This window comes from Physella acuta, unplaced genomic scaffold (assembly GCF_028476545.2).
Source record: "Physella acuta isolate Inbredline_101_S28 unplaced genomic scaffold, ASM2847654v3 ptg000037l, whole genome shotgun sequence".
Classification (NCBI taxonomy): Eukaryota; Metazoa; Mollusca; class Gastropoda; family Physidae; genus Physella; species Physella acuta.
The window spans coordinates 444,567-468,117 of record NW_026731557.1 but is presented as its reverse complement, the minus strand read 5'-3'; the positions used below and the strand labels follow the sequence as shown (position 1 = coordinate 468,117).

Below are 23,551 nucleotides of genomic sequence, written 5' to 3'. Positions count from 1 at the left end.
TACACTAGGACGTTAGCAAGCTTGTATATTATTTGTGTGTTGTATTTGGTTGTGAATTGTTAGCTATTGTTACGTCCCTTGGGTTATATCTATTTTGATGTCCTTTGAAAGTCAAGTCGCTGTGTACTTTGTAGCTGTGTTGTTGATGTCAGTGAGTTAGCTAATTATAAGTCTTGAGACGAACGTGTCGTCGGAGCTGTACTAAGAATGAATTATAAAGTTTTGAAGTGAATTTGATGGCGTCGATTGTTCACTTCAAATGCTAGAAAATATGTCATGTTACAACGTACCCATCCACCTTTACCGCCTGATTCCCATCTACCCATCCACCTTTACTCCCCCCATCTACCCATCCACCTTTCCTCCCTGACTCTCTGACTCTCTGACTCCCATCTACCCATTCATCTTTACTCCCTGATTCCCATCTACCCATCCACCTTTACTCCCCCCATCTACCCATCCACCTTTACCTCCTGACTCCAATCTACCCATCCACCTTTACCTCCTGACTCCCATCTACCCATCTGCATTGACTCCGTGACTCCCATTTACCAATCCACATTTTAGAGTTAAACAACGTACAAAATATCGCACCCACCAACCCCCCCCCCCCCTTCCCCCCCCCTCCCCTGCTTCCCTCCACAATACCCGCTGTACTGCAATAAAACTACATAAACGGTTTGCATAGAAAACTTCATCATACAAAACATAGGATCGTCAGACTTTACCATACAAATAGACACCGCTTTGATTTGCTGACTGCCCCTACGGCTCGCACAGGGGGTACAGAAATAGCACCTGGTATTCTATTGACAAATAGTTTTAGCGGCATCGCCACACCACAAAAGACTGAACAAAATATTTAGCGGCTGGGGGAAGATGGGTGGAGGTAACACTCTTGAGGGCGGATCTAGCTTTGAGTTTTGCGAGGGATACACACACACACACATACACACACACATACACACACACATATATTAATATATATATATATATAAATATATAATATTTACATAATATATATATATATATATATATAGGCCTATATATATATATATATATATATATATATATATATATATATATATATATATATATATATATATATATATATATATATATATATATATATATATATATATATATATGGTTAGGTCTCCATGCATTGCTAGAGATTTCCCATAACTATACAACTAGACGTATAAAACAATTAAGAACAGAACAAATGCCATGACACATAACACATAAATAAGCAAAAGAGGTTGTTAACTTTTTAAAGGCCAACAATTGTTCCAAAAAAAATGCGACGAAAGTTTTTATTTTGAGTTAGTTCATTCGAGAAACCCCATTGATAATTTAAGATCTTAATTCAATGAAGATAATGAATTTCTCAAGAGCTAATCATCAATGAAGTTAGAATTCTCGTTTTAATGTCACGCCTCTACCTTTATTATTTTATTATTTTAACTGGATAAAACAATGCTTTGACAGGATGACAGGAAATTTTACGCTTTTTCGAAATTGTGTCACCCCCTGAGGACCTCGCACCCCCCCCCCCCCACCACCACTCCGCTGTGTAACGCCGCTGACTCCATGATCAGTACTACAGCTTAAACAGGGGGACTACCTTAAAACATGGAGCTTAAATAAAGGCACAACTCTAGTAGTGGCATAGTCTCAAGTGAAACACTCCACCAGTTAGATTGTGAAACAAAAAGTAGTGCCTGGTCTAGTCCTATTTTTTAACTGCCGACTATCTTTATTTAAAAAAAAAATGTTCGATAAAGAAATATCAGACTACTCCTATATCTAGTTCAGCTAGGGATCGTACACATACTCGTTAACACTTAAAGGTCGGTAATGGTTCATGTTTCATTAAATAGTTGGTTATATTATGTAGGGGTCGGGATAGATTAGAGAGTAAAACCCCTATAATTTCACGGTCACTTGGTTTCATAAAAAATCATGTTGATATTTTTTTTTAAAATTTATAAAACCTTGGTAAATTAATCCTGAGAGTTACAGCAACGTCACAAATACTTTGTTTTCCGAATGTGTCGATTAAACACGTAGACTAAACCACCATCTCCATCTGACTGTGCGTTCGTCCGTTCGTATGTGAAAACCTAGCTCTAGCATAAAGTATTCTTATCAGATTACATGTTAGTTACACTATTTTTATGTGTACATAGCGTTTGTATACCAACAGCTATCTAGACTCCGCCTACTGACTTAAGCGAACTGGAAAAGAATATATATAAAGAAACGCAGGAGTCAAATGTGTTATTTTATGGTGCGGTTTTCTACGTTTCGATAAGTGTTAGGACTATAAACTAGCAGTAATAAAACTAATACGTGTCTTTATTGAAGTGGAGTTGTATGGCCATACACTTTAGCGAGCGATCTCCGGTTGACTTTCAATGTGTTATTGTAATATTTCACGTCTAGAATTAAACTGAAAATTTATTTGATCAGAAAATTGTGGATATATAAACAGAAGAACTCTGCTTCTACTGCTGTAAGGTAAACCAGATCTCAGACATGTATATGATGTTTTTTTTCTTAAAATGTGGCTGTTTTAAACTCACCAGAATGATTGTGTTAACAACCTATGTAAAGTTCTATAACATAATTATAAAAGTAAGTTTTTTTTTCAAAATCTACTAATAGAGAGGGAATGAAGATGTGTAGTAATGTAATGAAATATTTTTTCCACATACTAAATAGTACAAATTATAATTCAAATGGTAAAAAATAAACGGTATTTTTTTTCCACATAAACATTTCAGTGTGTTTTCGCGAGGGATTTTCAATGATTGGATAAGAATTTCATACTAACTGTGACTAAAAAGTATTAACGTATTGTTAAAATAACATAAACAATGACGTTAAATTCAGATAGTTAAACGAAATGTAAAATTTGTGCACTTGAATCATCAAATAACTAGTTTTTCAAAATAAAAATATTCATGCGCTTGTAAAAAAAAATGTATGCTAAAATTGCATCATATCTAAACAATTCTATCTATAACAATCGTTGTTATATGGTTGTTATTCTTCTTCGTTAATTAAGTACTATTTGCCAATATGTTATGTGATATATGACACGTCGACTTCGATTTCAGCCTACTTTTTTATGGATTTACTTCCCTTTTGTCTTTCGACAAACAAACCACATGGCAGAAGTTGTTTTATTTTTTTAAACTTTTTGTGCTAAATGGGTTGCTGTCATGAGCAATGGAGCGTCATCTACCCGGGGATTCGAACTCGTGGTTTATGGGTTGGGAAATGATCTTCTTTACCATCCCGACAACGCCAACCACCGATTTTTCGCTGTATCAAGGACATTATTGATGTGCCTTCATGTGTCTTTATTTTTCTCACTGTTTTTTTTTTTTTTATTTATCACAGTCACGATGCTGCTGTTGTTGCTGATGCTGTATCTGTACGTGTGCCACGCCCTGTCCCCTGACCCCACCGTCACCTCACCCAGCGGCAAGTACCGTGGTACGACCCTCACCTCGCCAGCTGGACTTCGCTACAACGCTTTTCTGGGGATCCCGTTCGCGCTACCACCTACAGGGGCTCTCAGATTTGCTAAACCCGTCCCTTACCCAAAGATTGAAGTAAGTCTGTAGATATCATGGATTATTTCACTTTCCTAAATAAGGTCCAATTATTTCTTTTTGTGTCTTATAATAGATTATGTTACTTTCGCAAACAAGGAAAACATATTTATTTCTGTAAATTAGTTATATTCCTATATATAAGGCTGGAAATAAAAATGCTTGTTAAATACCTTCACGGTGCTAATTATTTATTTTTATTAGGTTGTATACATTTCTTAAAAATCTGATCTCTATTAAATTTCATTATTTCCGTTTGATTTTTTGTGTTTAAGGCTGCTCACAACAAAATGTCCCTGTCTATTTCTACAGGATGTCTTCATCGCCACCAAACGTGGCCCTGTGTGTATACAATCACTGGGTGTAGATCTGGGCACACAGGCCGATGAAGACTGTCTCTATTTGAATGTATACCTTCCCATTCATGTAAGTTGGGTATTGCATTCGCCAGTACACCCACCGTAAAGATTTTTTTGAAATGCATCAATGCTATTTACTTTATAGAATTTTTTCACCATCAGTCCCATCTATTAGTTTTTCTTTATTTTGACAAAAAACTAAATTGATGTCTTAGTTTATTCCCTCCCAAATACACATGTATTTTCTAAAGACAGCATCGCCACATCAGACGCTATTTATTTATGAACATATCTTAGTTACATTTGGTTTCATCTCTCCCTTTCCTAGGCAGAATCGAACCCTAACCATTTAAAGAAAGTCTTTGTCTACATCCACGGTGGCGGCTACTTCATGGGTTCTGCTAATGAACAGGTGCCAGGTGATCTAGTTACACAGGTGAGAGGTGATCTAGTTACACAGGTGAGGAGATCTAGTTACACAGGTGAGATGTGATCTAGTTACACCGGTGAGAGGTGGTCTAGTTACACAGGTGAGGTGGTCTAGTTACACAAGTGATCTAGTTACACAGGTGAGAGGTGATCTAGTTACACAGGTGAGAGGTGGTCTAGTTACACAGGTGAGGTGGTCTAGTTACACAAGTGATCTAGTTACACAGGTAAGGTGATCTAGTTACACAGGTGAGAGGTGATCTAGTTACACAGGTGAGGTGGTCTAGTTACACAGGTGAGAGCTGATCTAGTTACACAGGTGAGAGGTGATCTAGTTACACAGGTGAGAGGTGATCTAGTTACACAGGTGAGAGGTGATCTAGTTACACAGGTGAGAGGTGGTCTAGTTACACAGGTGAGAGGTGGTCTAGTTACACAGGTGAGATGTGATCTAGTTACACAGGTGAGAGGTGATCTAGTTACACAGATGAGAGGTGATTTAGTTACACAAGTGAGAGGTGATCTAGTTACACAGGTGAGAGGTGATCTAGTTACACAGGTGAGGTGATCTAGTTACACAGGTGAGAGGTGATCTAGTTACACAGGTGAGAGGTGATCTAGTTACACAGGTGAGAGGTGGTCTAGTTACACAGGTGAGTGGTGATCTAGTTACACAGGTGAGAGGTGATCTAGTTACACAGGTGAGAGGTGATCTAGTTACACAGGTGAGAGGTGGTCTAGTTACACAGGTGAGAGGTGATCTAGTTACACAGGTGAGATGTGATTTAGTTACACAGGTGAGAGGTGGTCTAGTTACACAGGTGAGATGTGACCTAGTTACACAGGTGAGAGGTGATCTAGTTACACAGGTGAGAGGTGATCTAGTTACACAGGTGAGAGGTGATCTAGTTGCACAGGTGAGAGGTGGTCTAGTTACACATGTGAGATGTGATTTAGTTACACAGGTGAGAGGTGGTCTAGTTACACAGGTGAGAGGTGATCTAGTTACACAGGTGAGAGGTGGTCTAGTTACACAGGTGAGAGGTGATCTAGTTACACAGGTGAGATGTGATCTAGTTACACAGGTGAGAGGTGATCTAGTTACACAGGTGAGAGGCGGTCTAGTTACACAGGTGAGATGTGATCTAGTTACACAGGTGAGAGGTGATCTAATTACACAGGTGAGAGGTAATCTAGTTACACAGGTGAGAGCTGATCTAGTTACACAGGTGAGAGGTGATCTAGTTACACAGGTGAGAGGTGATCTAGTTACACCGGTGAGAGGTGATCTAGTTACACAGGTGAGAGGTGATCTAGTTACACAGGTGAGAGGTGGTCTAGTTACACAGGTAAGGTGATCTAGTTACACAGGTGAGAGCTGATCTAGTTACACAGGTGAGATGTGATCTAGTTACACAGGTGAGAGCTGATCTAGTTACACAGGTGAGAGGTGATCTAGTTACACAGGTGAGAGGTGATCTAGTTACACAGGTGAGATGTGATCTAGTTACACAGGTGAGTGGTGATCTAGTTACACAGGTGAGAGGTGATCTAGTTACACAGGTGAGAGGTGATCTAGTTACACAGGTGAGAGGTGGTCTAGTTACACAGGTGAGAGGTGATCTAGTTACACAGGTGAGATGTGATCTAGTTACACAGGTGAGAGGTGGTCTAGTTACACAGGTGAGATGTGATCTAGTTACACAGGTGAGAGGTGATCTAGTTACACAGGTGAGAGGTGATCTAGTTACACAGGTGAGAGGTGATCTAGTTGCACAGGTGAGAGGTGGTCTAGTTACACATGTGAGATGTGATTTAGTTACACAGGTGAGAGGTGGTCTAGTTACACAGGTGAGAGGTGATCTAGTTACACAGGTGAGAGGTGGTCTAGTTACACAGGTGAGAGGTGATCTAGTTACACAGGTGAGATGTGATCTAGTTACACAGGTGAGAGGTGATCTAGTTACACAGGTGAGAGGCGGTCTAGTTACACAGGTGAGATGTGATCTAGTTACACAGGTGAGAGGTGATCTAGTTACACAGATGAGAGGTAATCTAGTTACACAGGTGAGAGCTGATCTAGTTACACAGGTGAGAGGTGATCTAGTTACACAGGTGAGAGGTGATCTAGTTACACCGGTGAGAGGTGATCTAGTTACACAGGTGAGAGGTGATCTAGTTACACAGGTGAGAGGTGGTCTAGTTACACAGGTAAGGTGATCTAGTTACACAGGTGAGAGCTGATCTAGTTACACAGGTGAGATGTGATCTAGTTACACAGGTGAGAGCTGATCTAGTTACACAGGTGAGATGTGATCTAGTTACACAGGTGAGAGGTGATCTAGTTACACATGTGAGATGTGATCTAGTTACACAGGTGAGAGGTGATCTAGTTACACAGGTGAGAGGTGATCTAGTTACACAGGTGAGAGTTGATCTAGTTACACAGGTGAGAGTTGATCTAGTTACACAGGTGAGATGTGATCTAGTTACACAGGTGAGCTTAGGTTAGGGTTAGGCTTAGAAATAGTAACGATAAAACTCTTTCATAGTCAATGGTTATTTAAAAGATTGTATGGCCAAAACAATTTTAGCCGCTAATATTTTTTTCTCAACATATCACGCTATACACAGTTTGGAGAGTTCATTGTTTTCCATCTCGTGTTCTCACTCCTTTTAATGTGTGTGTCTCCCTATTTCTTTATCTATCTCTAAATTTTACAGGGGGTGTGGCACGGTAAAAGTATATATTTTCTACATCATATCTATTTCGACGGTGGGGGGGGGGGGATGAGACAGGGTAGACGTGCTTCGAGGTACCAGAGGCGTAGCGACCCTTCCGGGATTTCGATTTGCACCCCCCTCAAACTTTCAATTTGCACCCCCTTCAAACTTTCAATTTGTTTTTCCAACCCATTTTGGCGCCCCCTAAGGTCGGCGCCCGAGGACATATGTCCCCCCCCCCCTCGCTACGCCTCTGCGGGGTACTTCTCCCAAGAGATGCTTGAAAAAAGCATTGATGGAATTTCGTTCTCTCCATTGTGAGGCCCCCACACCATCTAGTTATAAAACATAGGTTTAGGAACTCTGATAAATCCACATGTTTTACTTGTGCTTGTTCCGCTTTGTGGTCAAGGTCAAGACTAGTTATTTCCTTCCAGCATGACGTCATCGTCGTGACCTTGAACTATCGCCTCAGCTGGCTCGGGTTTCTACGAGCAGACGACCCCCAACTCCCGGGTAACCAGGCGATATGGGATCAAATCCTGGCGCTCAAGTGGGTCAGAAAAAACATTCGGTCGTTCGGCGGAGATCCGAACCACATCACCATAGGCGGCAACTCCGTGGGCAGCATAAGTGTATCAGTTCTCAGCATCGTCCGACAGGCCAAGTATTTATTCCACAGGGTACGAAAATAGATTTTCTCATTGAGATCAAATAGGCATATTTCAAAATAATCCATACTTTGGTTGTAAGGAAATGAAAAAATACTTTACGAATGTAGCTTTGACGCTTTGATATATATATATATATATATATATATATATATATATATATATATATATATATATATATATATATATATATATATATATATTAAATTGTGTATTATGTATAAGCCTGTGTTTAATGTATAATTACGATTCGATCATTCTCAGGCTTTTCTCATGAGCGGTTCAGCCTTTCAGAACGTGTTCACAGCCAGTGGCTCCCCAGCCCTTGTCTTAGAGTACATCTCCAACACCGTGGGCTGTACCTCCGCAGACTTGCAGGATAAAATACAGTGTTTAAAAACTCTGCCATCCAGCGCCTACGTTCTTCCTATCATAGGCACCTTTCCCCTGCTCTTCTTAAGCCGGGACGGGGAGCTGTTCCCGGCTCCCATAATGGAGCTGGTAAAAAACACGACTTACTTGAAGCATGTGGGATTTTTTGAGCGGGATTACCTGGTCAGCATTACCAATAACGAGGGACCTATAGCCATGGTTGGACTATTTTCCATGGGAATCGGTATGTCACATGTTACTATAGTTTACGTTCATACGTACGTCAAGAATTTGTTGTTTTGTAGCAAATAATGAATGCACAATTTAAACAATACAAAAATGGACAGAATTTTAAAAAATGGACAGAATTTAAAAAAAAAATATTACTTACGAAAAGTGTGTGATTTTTTTCACAATATTCTTTGTTTAAAATAACACACACTCTCTCTCTTTATATATATATGTGTGTGTATATATATATATATATATATATATATATATATATATATATATATATATATATATATATATATATATATACATATATATATATATATATATATATATATATATATATATATATATATATATATATATATACATATATATATATATATTTATTTATTTATTTATTTATTTATTTATTTATTTATTTATATATATATAACCATTACGCAAGACTAAAATTCTATTCCAACAGACCCAACCAACTTCACAATTGACCATCTCAGCCAAATCCTTCAGACGACGCCAACTATCGCCCAGATGACCCTGGACTTCTACACTGGTCTTAAACTGCCCTTCCCGACCTTATATCATTTGATAGGAGACTACATCTTAGACATACCCACACTCAATTTTATAAAGGTGTTAACCTCTTACGTCACTGGTAAGAAAATAATGCTTGGGTCTAGTCATACATTGGATACATCAGAAGAAGTAACTTGAAGTGATGTATCGATATTAGTGCACACCAAGGGCGTAGCGAGGGGGGGGGGGGGGGGGCGGGGGGTGCGGACCGCACCGGGTGACACCATTTAGGGGGGTGACACCAAGGCAAAAAATAGCAAAATATATAGGAAAAAACTCGAGGGGGGGAGGTGCAAATCGAAAGTTTGAGGGGGGGGGGGTGCAAATCGAAAATTTGAAAGTTTGTCCCTGGGAAGGGTCTCTATGCCTCTGGGGGGTGACACCATTAAGTGCCGCACCGGGTGACACCCGACCTCGCTACGCCACTGGTGCACACTGAATAGATATTTAAACTTCTTAATGCAATTTTTTTCTCCCAGACTACTAAAATACTATAGATATAGGAATTTTTTGAACATTGTTATTTATTTGATTTTACAATGTTTTATATTTAATTTAAAAAAAATTATTTTAACAAAATGATTTTTTTAAAACTAATTCTGCTACACGTATAGAGGTACATCATATATCCATTCATTAGTGCGGTGGCGTAGCGAGGTCGGGTGTCACCCGATGCGGCACTTAATGGTGTCACCCCCCAGAGGCGTAGTGACCCCGGGGACAAACTTTCGAATTTTCGATTTGCACCCCCCCCCCCTCAAACTTTCGATTTGCACCCCTCTCAAGTTTTTCTCTATATATTTTGCTATTTTTGCCTTGGTGTCACCCCCCCCCCCCTAAATGGTGTCAACTGGTGCGGTCCGCACCCCCCGCCCCCCTCGCTACGCCTCTGCATTAGTGCATTATATAGTACTATAAATTAATCCATCTATACATATTACGGTGTACTATACATTTATTTATTTATTCATATTACACAGCACAATTTTTGAAAAACTGATTAAACTCCGACATATACATATATGAAAGATGAATTATATCTCATTTTTTTAGACTACCACAAACGAGCCTACTACATGGTACTCAACTACACCCCTACACTTGTGCCGCCACTGCTCAACGGTTTTCCTCACGCTCTGGACGTGTCCTACCTTTTTGACATCAGACCAGATGACGTGATCAAGTTGTATTATCGTGTGAACACTGGCTTAGATTTCACCGAAGAGGACAGAAAGCTGAAAAAGGTCTACATGAACATTGTAGCAGGCTTCATTAAGAAGGGGTGTGTACCTGATTTATATTTAAAAATGGATTTCAGGGAGGGAACTCTAATATTAGATCCCGGATCGTTAATGTCAATGATGAGTTAACTGACTTTGACTTACTTGACTTAAATCATTTTTACTTCTCGAATATACTAAGTACAGAGAAATTCTTTTAATCGTGCAAAAAAAAAAAATCGAGATTTTTTGGAAATTTCGACGTTTTACAGCTCCCTGAGTCGGAAAAACATAGTTTTGTAATCTTGTCCGTATGTCTGTCTGTGTGTATTTGTGTCAGTTTGTGTGTGCGTATGTAAACATGATAATTTGAGTACCGTTACAGCTGGGTTGATGAAATTTCATATATAAGTATTATATCAAAATCATAGATCCTTATAAACTTTTGAGCGATTTCCGATAAACGGAAGTGGAACTTTTTCTACTTTGAATTTTTCAAAAGCTTATAACTTGATAGATAAATGAAATTTCACATGTTAGTAAAAGATCTAATCCTTTGCCTTCTATCAAATTTTGAGTAACTTCCGTTGACCAGGAAGTAGTAATTTATGCTATTTCCGATTTTTCGAAAAAAAAAACGCATGTGAATTTATAAAGTACTAATAATATTCCGATCTATTATACACATTTTGTTTGGCGTTCACTTTTTGTGCAATTATTTTTTCTACGAGATTCTATTCTATTTTAAAAAGTTTAAGCATTTAAAATGGATTAAAAATCATGTCTATATCCCGAGTTGCCATCCCCTTTAGTTTCATATTAAAAAATTCCAGAAAGTTTAGGGGAGATCACTCCCGGTTTATTTCTCATTGTGGAGCATAGGGCCTTAACTATAAAGTTCCATTTTGTCCTATCCCTTGCTGTTTATTTTGCAACCTCACAAGACATCCCTGCTGTCTTCAGTTCTTGAAGAAAACTCCGTCTCCAGGTCTGTCGTGGAAGCCCTCTATTCCGCCTTCCCTGGGGGTTCCACTCAAGTGCTTGGCGTGTCATATTCGTGAGAGTCTTTCGCAGTGTGTGCCCCACCCAGCACCACTTCCTCCTTCTTTTTGAACTGTCAGAGGCTCCTGCCTTGTCCTTCTCCATAGGTCTATAATAAGCACTATGTCCCTACTCCTCACTTTCAGATTTTGTCTGAGACATTTGTTGTTGAAGGTCTGTATGTTGACTATGGAGGTCACGGAGACTCACTGGTCTATGTTCCGTATAACTAACTGCCTTGACGTTTGAATTTAGAATCCTATTTTTTGTCATTTTGGAAATGGCAAAATTTTACCACACAGCTCTTGGAACTATGAAAGCGTAGCGGGCTCAATTAATTCTTGCTCTGATTTATTCCTCTGTGCTTGGTTGATTGGTTGATCTTACTAAATTAATGGAATAGTAAGTTTTCAAATATAACATGAAAAGCATGTTGAATTATTAATCACACTTTAAAATTTTTAAAGTTGTATTTCTTATTCCTTATACTGATATCCATTTATCAGCCTGTTGTTGCGGGAGAAGGGGGGGGAGGGTTGGTGGGATCTCATGACAAATGGGTAATATACGTTTTCCTTTTACATGCGTTTGTTTCAAGGTTTCATGTACAATGTCGATTTTATTTTCGGACATTTTTTAAGGCCCTGATCTTCTATGTGTTGTTCTTTACTATGTAGTTTTAGCGTTCTCCAAATTAGCTGGTGTTCAATGTATTTCCGCCATATGTAAATATTTTTTATTTTTTATTCCAGAGACCCAAGCTGGACACTGGCGTCCAACCTGACCTGGCCACCTTTTGACCTGAGGTCCCAACACTTCCTCAACTTTGACCAGAGCCCGCATGTAGACCAGTTCCCCATACACCAGAGACAGATATTTTGGGAGACCACGTTCAACAGCATGTTATAAAGTACCGGACACAGGGTCCAGTTTGGTCAATTGTAAAATACTGGACATATAAAACTGGCCAGCATTCTAGCGTGGATCAGACTTACGATAAATGACGCTGAAGTTAATCTAATCCCAAGGATAACCCATACTACTCATTGGCGTAGCGAGGTCGGGTGTCACCTGGTGCGGCACTTAATGGTGTCACCCCCCCCCCCCCAGAGGCGTAGCGACCCTTCCCGGGGACAAACTTTCAAATTTTCGATTTGCACCCCCATTAAACTTTCGATTTGTACCCCCCCTCAAACTTTCGATTTGCACCCCCCCCCCCCTCCCTCAAGTTTTTGATTTGCACACCCATCCCCTCAAACTTTCGATTTGCACCCCCCCCCCCTCAAGTTTTTGATTTGCACCCCCCCCACCTCAAACTTTCTATTTGCACCCCCCTCAAGTTTTTCTCTATATATTTTGCTACTTTTTGCCTTGGTGTCACCCCCCTAAATGGTGTCACCCGGTGCGGTCCGCACCCCCCGCCCCCCCCCCCTCGCTACGCCCCTGATACTACTGTAAGCTTTAAATTAACCTTAACCCAACTTATATGGATCTACCCACCACTAAATCAAGTAACACGGTGACAAGGATACAACAGCCCAAGTATGAATTTTTTTTAAAGGAAACAGATATAGATATAAACAATGTTCTAAAAAAATTCTTTGATAATATGACTGAGAAAATGGCATCGAATAATAACATGATTTTGAGTATTTTGTATTACTTGCAGTGTTATTAAAATGTGATTTTAACACGTTTTAAATGTATTTTTGTACAATGTTTGAACACATTCAATATTTTTGTTGTATTAGGTAACTATTCTGAGAATACTCTCATCAAACTGAACTCATGTGAACGAGTACAAAAGACTTGACATTGATAATAAAAATAACGACATCAATGTAAATTCAGACGGCGTGGCCGAAGCGGTAGAGCGCTAGGATACTAACCCGCAAGTCTCGAGTACAAGTCCGGGTCTAAGTCGAACGACGTTGATTCCCCCAGCTCATATTTTACTCATATTTGAGAAAGTGAAGAGAGATGAGCAAAGTGCTTACCACACCTACTCTTCATATACCGAGGTAAAAAATCATATACACTCTACTTCAACTGACCATTGGATATCTATGTCGAAAGATGCTTGTTTTTTTTCTTTCATGTTGGCTCTAGGTAGATGAGGCTCGATAGATAGGGACAACAACTCATCTAGGAGAGACAACTCCACCTGGTGCCTTGTAGTTTGTTCTTGGGTGGACAAAGGTTATGGCAGCACAAACAAAGTAGGCTGAAATAGGAGTCAAGAGCCTATATAGCGCATAGCAAGTTGACACATAATACTTAATCGTGTTGGAGGAAATCCCATGCAAAATTAAAAATAAAGAACGAAGAAGAAGAAAAGAAAGAAACCAATTGCATAAATTAAGATTTGAAGACTGAAATGTACTTTTATTTTATTAGCTTAATACATCAATGTTATATCTATATATATAAAGCAAAGTGGTCGGGTGCCCGATAGGGCACTTCCCGGCGCCGCAGGCGCGTCAAATTTGGCACGATGGTGCCTTGGGGCGATAGAACACGAGGGCCGGTGACGGTTGGCCGAAAAGTCTACGGAGAGGGGGTCAAAACTGACCTCGACTGACCGGCGCCTTATATGGGCTATATTAAGAAAAAAAAATTCCTCCGACGACCCCCCTTGAAATTTTGTGAGGTGGTAGGAGAACCCCTTGGGGTGTCACAAAAAACTCGGCATATCTGGGAAAACTTCGTAAAGGGGTCAAAACTGACCAGTCGTATTTCCCTATATAATCTTTGTATTTTATGGGGAAAACAGAGGGTCATTTCAAAACGGATTTTAGGGCACTTACCTTCTTTCCATCTGGCTAAGTTTTGGCATGCTTATAGGTAAATGGCTTGGCCGTAGGGCAGACATGTCCGTTTCACTCAAAGCCCTCGACGAGGGCTAAAAAGTGACCGCGAGTGAAATTCTCTTTATATGAGCTCTATTACGGAAAAAAATTTCCTCCGACGACCCCCCTTGATATTTTGTGAGGTGGTAGGAGAACGCCTGGGGGTGTCAGAAAAAACTCGGCATATCTGGGAAAACTTCGTAAAGGGGTCAAAACTGACCAGTCGTATTTCCCTATATAATCTTTGTATTTTATGGGGAAAACAGAGGGTCATTTCAAAACGGATTTTAGGGCACTTACCTTCTTTCCATCTGGCTAAGTTTTGGCATGCTTATAGGTAAATGGCTTGGCCGTAGGGCAAACATGTCGGTTTCACTCAAAGCCCTCGACGAGGGCTAAAAAGTGACCGCGAGTGAAATTCTCTTTATATGAGCTCTATTACGAAAAAAAATTTCCTCCGACGACCCCCCTTGAAATTTTGTGAGGTGGTAGGAGAACGCCTTGGGGTGTCACAAAAAACTCGGCATATCTCGGAAAAATCGGGAAACGGGTCAAAACTGACCAGTTGTATTTCCCTATATAATCTTTGTATTTTATTGGAAAAACAGAGGGTCATTTCAACGCAGGCTTTAGGGTACTTAAACTCAGTATATCTGGCTAAATTTTTGCATACTCTTAGGTCAATGGCTTGACCTTTAGGGAAAACTGTCGGTTTCACTCAAAGCCCTCGACGAGGGCTGAAAAGTGACCGCGAGTGAAATTCTCTTTATATGAGCTCTATTACGAAAAAAATTTTCCTCCGACGACCCCCCTTGAAATTTTGTGAGGTGGTAGGAGAACGCCTTGGGGTGTCACAAAAAACTCGCCATGTCCGGGAAAAATCGGGAAATGGGTCAAAACTGACCAGTCGTATTTCCCTATATAATCTTTGTATTTTATGGGAAAAACAGAGGGTCATTTCATCGCAGGCTTTAGGGAACTTAAACTCAGTATATCTGGGTATTTTTTTGCATACTCTTAGGTCAATGGCTTGACCTTTAGGGAAAACTGTCGGTTTCACTCAAAGCCCTCGACGAGGGCTAAAAAGTGACCGCGAGTGAAATTCTCTTTATATGAGCTCTATTACGAAAAAAAATTTCCTCCGACGACCCCCCTTGAAATTTTGTGAGGTGGTAGGAGAACGCCTTGGGGTGTCAAAAAAAACTCGGCATATCTCGGAAAAATCGGGAAGTGGGTCAAAACTGACCAGTTGTATTTCCCTATATAATCTTTGTATTTTATTGGAAAAACAGAGGGTCATTTCAACGCAGGCTTTAGGGTACTTAAACTCAGTATATCTGGCTAAATTTTTGCATACTCTTAGGTCAATGGCTTGACCTTTAGGGAAAACTGTCGGTTTCACTCAAAGCCCTCGACGAGGGCTGAAAAGTGACCGCGAGTGAAATTCTCTTTATATGAGCTCTATTACGAAAAAAATTTTCCTCCGACGACCCCCCTTGAAATTTTGTGAGGTAGTAGGAGAACGCCTTGGGGTGTCACAAAAAACTCGCCATGTCCGGGAAAAATCGGGAAATGGGTCAAAACTGACCAGTCGTATTTCCCTATATAATCTTTGTATTTTATGGGAAAAACAGAGGGTCATTTCAACGCAGGCTTTAGGGAACTTAAACTCAGTATATCTGGGTATTTTTTTGCATACTCTTAGGTCAATGGCTTGACCTTTAGGGAAAACTGTCGGTTTCACTCAAAGCCCTCGACGAGGGCTAAAAAGTGACCGCGAGTGAAATTCTCTTTATATGAGCTCTATTACGAAAAAAAATTTCCTCCGACGACCCCCCTTGATATTTTGTGAGGTGGTAGGAGAACGCATTGGGGTGTCACAAAAAACTCGGCATATCTGGGAAAACTTCGTAAAGCGGTCAAAACTGACCAGTTGTATTTCCCTATATAATCTTTGTATTTTATTGGAAAAACAGAGGGTCATTTCAACGCAGGCTTTAGGGTACTTAAACTCAGTATATCTGGCTAAATTTTTGCATACTCTTAGGTCAATGGCTTGACCTTTAGGGAAAACTGTCGGTTTCACTCAAAGCCCTCGACGAGGGCTAAAATGTGACCGCGAGTGAAATTCTCTTTATTTGAGCTCTATTACGAAAAAAATTTTCCGACGACGACCCCCCTTGATATTTTGTGAGGTGGTAGGAGAACGCCTTGGGGTGTCACAAAAAACTCGGCATATCTGGGAAAACTTCGTAAAGGGGTCAAAACTGACCAGTCGTATTTCCCTATATAATCTTTGTATTTTATGGAAAAAAACAGGGTAATTTCAACACAATTTTTACGTTACTTAACCTCTGTACATCATGCTAATGTTTTGCATACACTTCTATAGATGACTAGGCCGTATGGAAAAACTGTTGGTCAGACTCAAAGCCCTCGACCAGTGCTAAAAGATGACCGCGAGTGAAATTCTCCTTATATGAGATATATATAAATAATTTGACGATCGATCCCGTTAATATTATTTGAGGTCGTAGACCGACCCTGGAGGGTAACAAAAAAACTTTAATCCCGTCGGAAAAAGCTATTGTAGTCGTTAAATATGTTTATATATCGTATTTTCTTATATAAGCATAGTAACTGTTTAAAAAAAAAGTAAACACAGAGATACGTCATTCGGTTAATTTCCAAGGGAGGTAACCTTTTTAAATAATTATTTTTCAAATAATTGTATACTATTTTAAACAGAAACAGAAAACGACAAAGTATAGCATTTGTTTTAGATAAAAATAAGTTATTAATTAAGCTACGTATCATAATTAAATAAAAAATTAAATTTTAAAGTCAATATAATATAAGTTATGAGATATACTGTTCATGAAACCTCTGTAGTTCTATTTCCATCTTAGTTATAAATTGCGTACTTTCGAACACTTTCTCTGAATGCTGATGTTAAAGAGCATAGGCCTACAACATCTTCTCTAACATTAGCATTACTGTTTACATTTAAGCACTCCACGCCTCATCCATCACCTAATAATTACTATTCAAATTATCAAATGTTTTTGAAAACCTAAGCGAAGCTAGGCAATATGCCTAGTACATAAATAAATCAAAGGATTATTAACATGTGTTAAATTAATGCAGATTATTTTTAACATAATAACATGTGCATTCATTACATTTTACTAAATTAAAAAATTGACACACACTTAAAAGAAATATGAATACACAATTAACCGTTGACTGTTTAATTATAGAAATGTGAATGTTTATCAATATTATTGAGAAGAAAACATATTTTAAGGTACAGGTCAATGTGGTAGCTATGGTTTTACAAAAACTATTTGTTAATTATTTCTTTTATTTTTAATCGACGTTAAAATTATAAATGGGGTGGGGGGGGGGGGGTAAGTTTATTTTAATTACTGTCAGACACTTGAAAAATTGCTTCAAATACCAATACATCTTGCAGCAGACCATAAAACTGGAGGCTAAAGCAGAAAAATCGAAATAATAAGGACAGAGTTCTTCCAGGTATCTCTTCGGGGGGGGGGGGGGGGGGGGGAGGGGGATAGACTTTCTACGCCCCTCCACCTCCCCCGGATGAAATTAATTTATATAGAAAATATACACTTTTACCAGTTCTCCCCTTCCCCCCGGAAAATTTACTCCGGACCCCACCCTCCCAAAAATATCAAGTGCCCCCCCCCCCCCCCAGGGAAAAAAAGTCTGAAAGAAACACTGACTAAGGGATCATTCATTAGTTTAAATTAACTACGGATCACCTCTTTCTGTTATAAAATAGTAATTAGGTATAAATTCCGTATTTATTTAGCACTAAAATTATCACTCAGTTCTGGGGATAGGGGGATTTGAAAACTGTGGTGTCGAAATAATGGGCTCTCCGATTTTTATTGACGTGTGAAGATAAGTAGACAAGTAGATAAAGAGCGAGAGACATTTGGAGATGAGATTATTTTCTTCGCAGTCGTGACTATATAAAAATTGTTGTAATAAAATATTTTATTAAAACATAAAATTTTAAAATCCAATTGTTAGCTTTGCATTTACCAGGGTTATAGAATATTAAAACAACACTTCCGGTTACCGGAAATCGCTGAAAAGTTGAAACAAAACTAGAAATAAATTGATATAATATTTAGCGGATGCGAATGTGCATGCTATTGTCTTTGTGTGTGTGCATGTGCATGAATGTGCTTGTGCTTGTTTGTTTGTGTGTGCGTGTTTGTGTGTGTGTGTGCATATGTGTTTGTATCTGCGTGTTCAAGTGTGCGCGTTTGCGTGTCTGTTTGCGTACGTGCGTGTGTGTGTGTGTGCGTGTTTGTGTATATTTATTGTGTGTATATGCGTGCGCAAGTGTGTCAGACTATTTGATTCCAGTCAGCGCGTGGTATTCCAGTCGAGTTGTTTATAATTCTTTCAATTGTTAGAACACAGTAAAGCGTTACATTTAAATAAAATAATAAAAGGTGCCTTGTAATATTTTTATTGATTTCATTTTGTATTTAACTGTCTAATGTAATGACACACAGAAATCTTATAAGTTCATTTAAAGGGACAAAAATATCAGAGCTTGATCAAATTGTCTTGAGGCAACGGTTCCAATGAACGTCAAAGGTACTTAATGTCTTTCAGGCAGTAGCGTAGCGGGGGGGGGGGGGGGGCGGGGGGCGGGGGGATGGGGACATATGTCCCCGGGCACCGACCTTAGGGGGCGCCAAAATGGGTTGGAAAAATAAATTGAAAGGTTGAGGGGGGGGGGATGTGCAAAGCGAAATCTTGAGGGGGGGTGCAAATCGAAAAGTTTGTCCCCGGGCGCCGGGAAGGGTTGCTACGCCTCTGCTTGCAGGCACCTGTAATTGTACCAGCAACTGTAGTACAACAGCTTATATCACAAACAAAGCTGTAGGACAGCAGCTTGTATAAAAGCTGTGCGACAGCCGCTATGGCATAATAATGAATGGAGTATTTAGAGGGGAAAAACTTACTGCGAGTAATCACTGCCTTACATGAGACCGTAAACTGAATAAATTACCCTAACAACAGCCCATAAACTTTATGTGGTATCATATATCAAGGCACACAGAGGTGGTTATTGCTGAAATTGAAATGCCATAAATAGCCATAACACTTTATAAAAACATAGCTTTTCCATATAAAAGGGGGCTAAGTTTCCAAAAAAAAAAAATTCATTCAAGGGTCTATTTCTGTACATATTTTATGTGTCAAATTTACAAGTATACGTAATTTTTAAAAATCAGACCAACAATAAAACATCACGTACAAAATAATGTTAAGTAAAGCAGAGTATTCTATAATTTTATAACTGGCTGTGTTAAGTTCAGCGTCATTTATCGTAAGTATGATCCACGCTAGACTGCTGGCCAGTTTTATATTATTTGTCCAGCTAGCCTGAATGTCCAGTATTTTACAACTGACCAAACTGGACCCTGTGTCCGGTACTTTATATCATGCTGCTGAAGGTGGTCTCCCAAAATATCTGTCTCTGGTGTATGGGGAACTGGTCTACACGCGGGCTCTCGTCAAAGTTGAGAAAGTGTTGGGACCTCAGGTCAAACGGTTGCCAGGTCAGGTTGGTCGCCAGTGTCCAGCTTGGGTCTCTGGAATAAAAAATAAAAAATATTTACATATGGCGGAAATGCAATGAACACCAGTTAATTTGGAGAACGCTTTATACGACATAATATTAAAAAAAAAACAGATCCAAATATAATAAGAAAAGAAATAATACAAAATAGGATCGCCATTTTGAAAGTTATGAATGCAAGAAAATTAAACAGCTCCTCGCATTAGGACTTGAAAGTCTCGTTCTCTTTCTCACAAAAATCAAAATCTTGTTATTCAGGGAGAGATATACATTTTCGAACTAAATTAATTGCTGTAAACATGATTCCCACTGATAAAAAACAAAAGACAGCTATTTATCTTTGAGCCTCGCTACAAGATTTGAAAATTACCACGTGTTCCCCAATTGCAGATTACATAAAAAATTCAACGATGTTATGTTCATATAACTTGTGGCAACTAATAAATTTGCTTGCTTTTCTGAATACACACGTTTTGTTGGGGCAAGTATGTCAAATTTAGTTAGTTTAGTTTCAAGACAAGCTTTATTTCAACACTGAACAGATAGGCCTACCCCTTCTTAATAAAGTCTCCTAAAATGGTCATGTAAACCTTTTTCAGCTTTCTGTCCTCTTCAGTAAAATCTAAGCCAGTGTTCACACGATAATACAACTTGATCACGTCATATGGTTTGATGTCAAAAAGGTAGGACACGTCCAGAGCGTGAGGAAAACCGTTGAGCAGTGGCGGCACAAGTGTGGGGGTGTAGTTGAGTACCATGTAGTAGGCCCGTCTATGGTAGTCTAAATACAAGATACAATTCAATTTTATATATATATATATATAATATAATTATATATATATATAATGTATAATTATATATATATAATATATAATTATATATATATATATATATATATATATATATATATATATATATATATATATATATATATATATAGGTGTGTGTGTGTCTGTGTGTGTGTCTGTGTGTGTATCTGTGTGTTTGAAGGTATACATGTAAATATTAAATACAATCTGCTTTACCTTTAGCTTGAGAGGTCAACACCTTTATAAAATTAAGTGCAGGTATGCTTAAGATGTAGTCTCCTATCAAGGGATATAAGGTCGGGAAGGGCAGGTTAAGAGCAGTGTAGAAGTCCAGGGTCGTCTGGGCGTTAGCTGGTGTCGTCTGAAGGATTTGGCTGAGAAAGTCTATGGACACGTTGGTTGGGTCTGTTGGAAAGGTGGACACGCATTATAATGTTACATAACTTAACGTTATTTAAAATGTGTATTATATATCCTCAGATTTAAATTTGTATTAAAAAGAAAAGTTTACTTTTAAACAGTATAAAAACGTTTTAAATATTTTGTTGATCTTCTCTTTTTTTCTTCTCTAAAACCATATTTTTTAGATAATTTTAATGTTCAAATTTTCACACGAAAATTGTGCAAGTAGCAACATGTAACCTACCGATCCCTGTGGCGAATTCTCCAAATAGAATTATCGGTCCCTCGTTATTCGTGTTGCTCACCAGATAATCCCGCTCAAAAAATCCCACCTGCTTCAGGTACGTCGTGTTTTTTACCAGCTCCACTATGGGAGCCGGGAACAGCTCCCCGTCCCGGCTTAAGAACAGCTGGGTGAAGTGACTGACGATTGGAATAACGTAGGCGCTGGAGGGTAACTTTTTTAAACATTGTATTTTATCCTGCAAGTTTGGGGAGGTACAGCGGACGGTGTTGGAGACGTGCTCTAAGATCATTCCTGATGAGCCGCCGGCTGTGAACAGGTTTTGAAAGGCTGAACCGCTCATCAGAAAACCCTGAAAATGTTCGTCAAATGTATATGTGTTCTTTGTACCAACAGGAGGCATTCGCTGATTATTTAATAGATGTTTTAAAAATATAAATTTCTAATGTTAAAAATTTGAACAAGAAATACGTATTTTACCTACATTTTAAAATTATGCATTTATCTCGCCTACAATTTGAATTATTGAAGACACCGATATCCGATAATAGACTCTTCCAAAATTAGGCGTGTTAGGTTGTTAGTAGTATTGTAATCTCGAATAGTTTTATGGTTAGAGATAAGTGTTAGGCGTGCGGTAGGACTAAGGTTGGGGTTAAGGTTAGGGATAGGGTTAGCAGTGAAATAGGACTGGTAAGTAGGTCACCAACCAGTTCTACGGCTCAATAAACACTGCATGAGCTATAGAACTGGTTGGTGACTTACTTACCTGCACTATTAGCAAGCCATTTGTGTATTTTAGCTAACTACCAGTTATCTAACACCCCCTTTTTTCAAAAACAAAAGATTCTACTAACGGTCACTGGTATAAAAAAAATCTCCGACAATTTATAGACATGAGTGAAATATAAATAAATTTATTACCCTGTGGAATAAATACTTGGCCTGTCTGACGATGCTGAGAACTGATACACTTATGCTGCCCACGGAGTTGCCGCCTATGGTGATGTGGTTCGGGTCTCCGCCGAACGATCGAATGTTTTTCCTGACCCACTTCAGTGCCATGATTTGATCCCATATCGCCTGATTACCCGGAAGTTTGGGGTCGTCTGCTCGTAGAAACCCGAGGTAGCCGAGACGATAGTTCAAGGTCACGACGATGACGTCATTCTGAAAGTGAAAAAAAGCAGGTTAACTTAAATTTTTATGTAAATAAAATCTAATGTAGAGCAGTACCGTGAATATAACTGATACATGTAATTGCTAATTTGTAGTGTGAAATTAAAAACTTAGTGACGTTGATTTCCATGTCAACGTTTTACACGTAATATTTCATCGTATTGGAGTATATCCCTTTCAACTAGACAATTAAAAACGAAGAACAACACAAATCTCCATGAATTCAAACAACTTTTTACTATGTAACATGTCAGCAAAATTTAACGGCGGTTTGTTATTGTACTATTCCTTTATTAACCATGATTAAGTCAGGGAATTGTTAACGCTCGTATTATTCAAAACCTAATCCTTACCCCACAGACCAGTTGCGTAGAGCGGGGTGGAGGGGAGGGGATGACGTGTAGGGTGGAACTAGGGCGTAAACATTAAGGGGGGGGGGTAGGGTAGGGGAAATAGACCCATACACCTCTTTAGAAACTTTTTTGTAAGCCACTTAGATATTATGCACGAAGTAGATAGAATTATAGGGAGGGGAGTGGGGAATCATAGCCTTGGTAATGATTTAAGAATTAGTACAATCTCTCACCTGTGTAACTAGATCACCTCTCCTGTGTAACTAGACCACCTCTCACCTGTGTAACTAAACCACCTCTCACCTGTGTAACTAGATCACCTCTCACCTGTGTAACTAGACCACCTCTCACCTGTGTAACTAGATCACCTTACCTGTGTAACTAGATTACCTCTCACCTATGTAACTAGATCACCTCTCACCTGTGTAACTAGATCACCTCACCTGTGTAACTAGATCACCTCACCTGTGTAACTAGATCACCTCTGTGTAACTAGATCATCTCACCTGTGTAACTAGATCACCTCTCACCTATGTAACTAGATCACCTCTCACCTGTGTAACTAGATCACCTCACCTGTGTAACTAGATCACCTCTCACCTATGTAACTAGATCACCTCTCACCTGTGTAACTAGATCACCTCACCTGTGTAACTAGATCACCTCTCACCTATGTAACTAGATCACCTCTCACCTGTGTAACTAGATCACCTCACCTGTGTAACTAGACCACCTCTCACCTGTGTAACTAGATCACCTCACCTGTGTAACTAGATCACCTCTCACCTGTGTAACTAGATCACCTCATCTGTGTAACTAGATCACCTCTGT

The 23,551-nt window shown here is 39.1% G+C and overlaps 2 protein-coding genes across 3 annotated transcripts; one reads left to right on the top strand and one right to left on the bottom strand.

Moving 5' to 3' along the window:
• Nucleotides 1–1,780: 1,780 nt before the first annotated feature.
• On the top strand, nucleotides 1,781–12,317 carry LOC131942834 (esterase FE4-like). Of its 2 annotated transcripts, none has more exons than XM_059302785.1 (9): nucleotides 1,781–1,853; nucleotides 3,412–3,626; nucleotides 3,939–4,052; nucleotides 4,314–4,421; nucleotides 7,576–7,821; nucleotides 8,074–8,425; nucleotides 8,882–9,070; nucleotides 10,045–10,273; nucleotides 12,005–12,317. In XM_059302785.1, exons 2-9 carry the CDS (start codon nucleotides 3,417–3,419, stop codon nucleotides 12,159–12,161), a joined length of 1,605 nt encoding a protein of 534 aa, XP_059158768.1. In that variant the 5' UTR covers nucleotides 1,781–1,853; nucleotides 3,412–3,416; the 3' UTR covers nucleotides 12,162–12,317. The 2 variants fall into 2 exon arrangements, with proteins under 2 accessions (XP_059158768.1, XP_059158760.1); XM_059302777.1 differs by lacking the exon at nucleotides 1,781–1,853 and adding an exon at nucleotides 2,320–2,523.
• Nucleotides 12,318–19,589: 7,272 nt separating this feature from the next.
• LOC131942815 (bile salt-activated lipase-like) lies at nucleotides 19,590–22,668 on the bottom strand. The gene is made up of 6 exons (XM_059302757.1): nucleotides 22,651–22,668; nucleotides 22,113–22,358; nucleotides 21,189–21,540; nucleotides 20,759–20,947; nucleotides 20,286–20,514; nucleotides 19,590–19,746 (listed from the first exon to the last, which is right to left on the bottom strand). The coding sequence occupies exons 1-6, from the start codon at nucleotides 22,666–22,668 to the stop codon at nucleotides 19,590–19,592; spliced, it is 1,191 nt and encodes a 396-aa protein (XP_059158740.1).
• Between the last annotated feature and the right edge of the window lie 883 nt (nucleotides 22,669–23,551).

Bases quoted from the DNA above. Each gene is read 5' to 3' on its own strand.
- LOC131942834 (XM_059302785.1), top strand. From the start codon at position 3,417: ATGCTGCTGTTGTTGCTGATGCTGTATCTGTACGTGTGCCACGCCCTG. The intron at 4,053-4,313 runs GTAAGTTGGGTA...TCCCTTTCCTAG, and splicing joins ATGTATACCTTCCCATTCAT to GCAGAATCGAACCCTAACCA. The intron at 4,422-7,575 runs GTGAGAGGTGAT...ATTTCCTTCCAG, and splicing joins CAGGTGATCTAGTTACACAG to CATGACGTCATCGTCGTGAC.
- LOC131942815 (XM_059302757.1), bottom strand. The intron at 21,541-22,112 runs GTAATAAATTTA...GAACATTTTCAG, and splicing joins CCAAGTATTTATTCCACAGG to GGTTTTCTGATGAGCGGTTC. The intron at 20,515-20,758 runs GTAAAGCAGATT...TCTTGTATTTAG, and splicing joins GTTGACCTCTCAAGCTAAAG to ACTACCATAGACGGGCCTAC.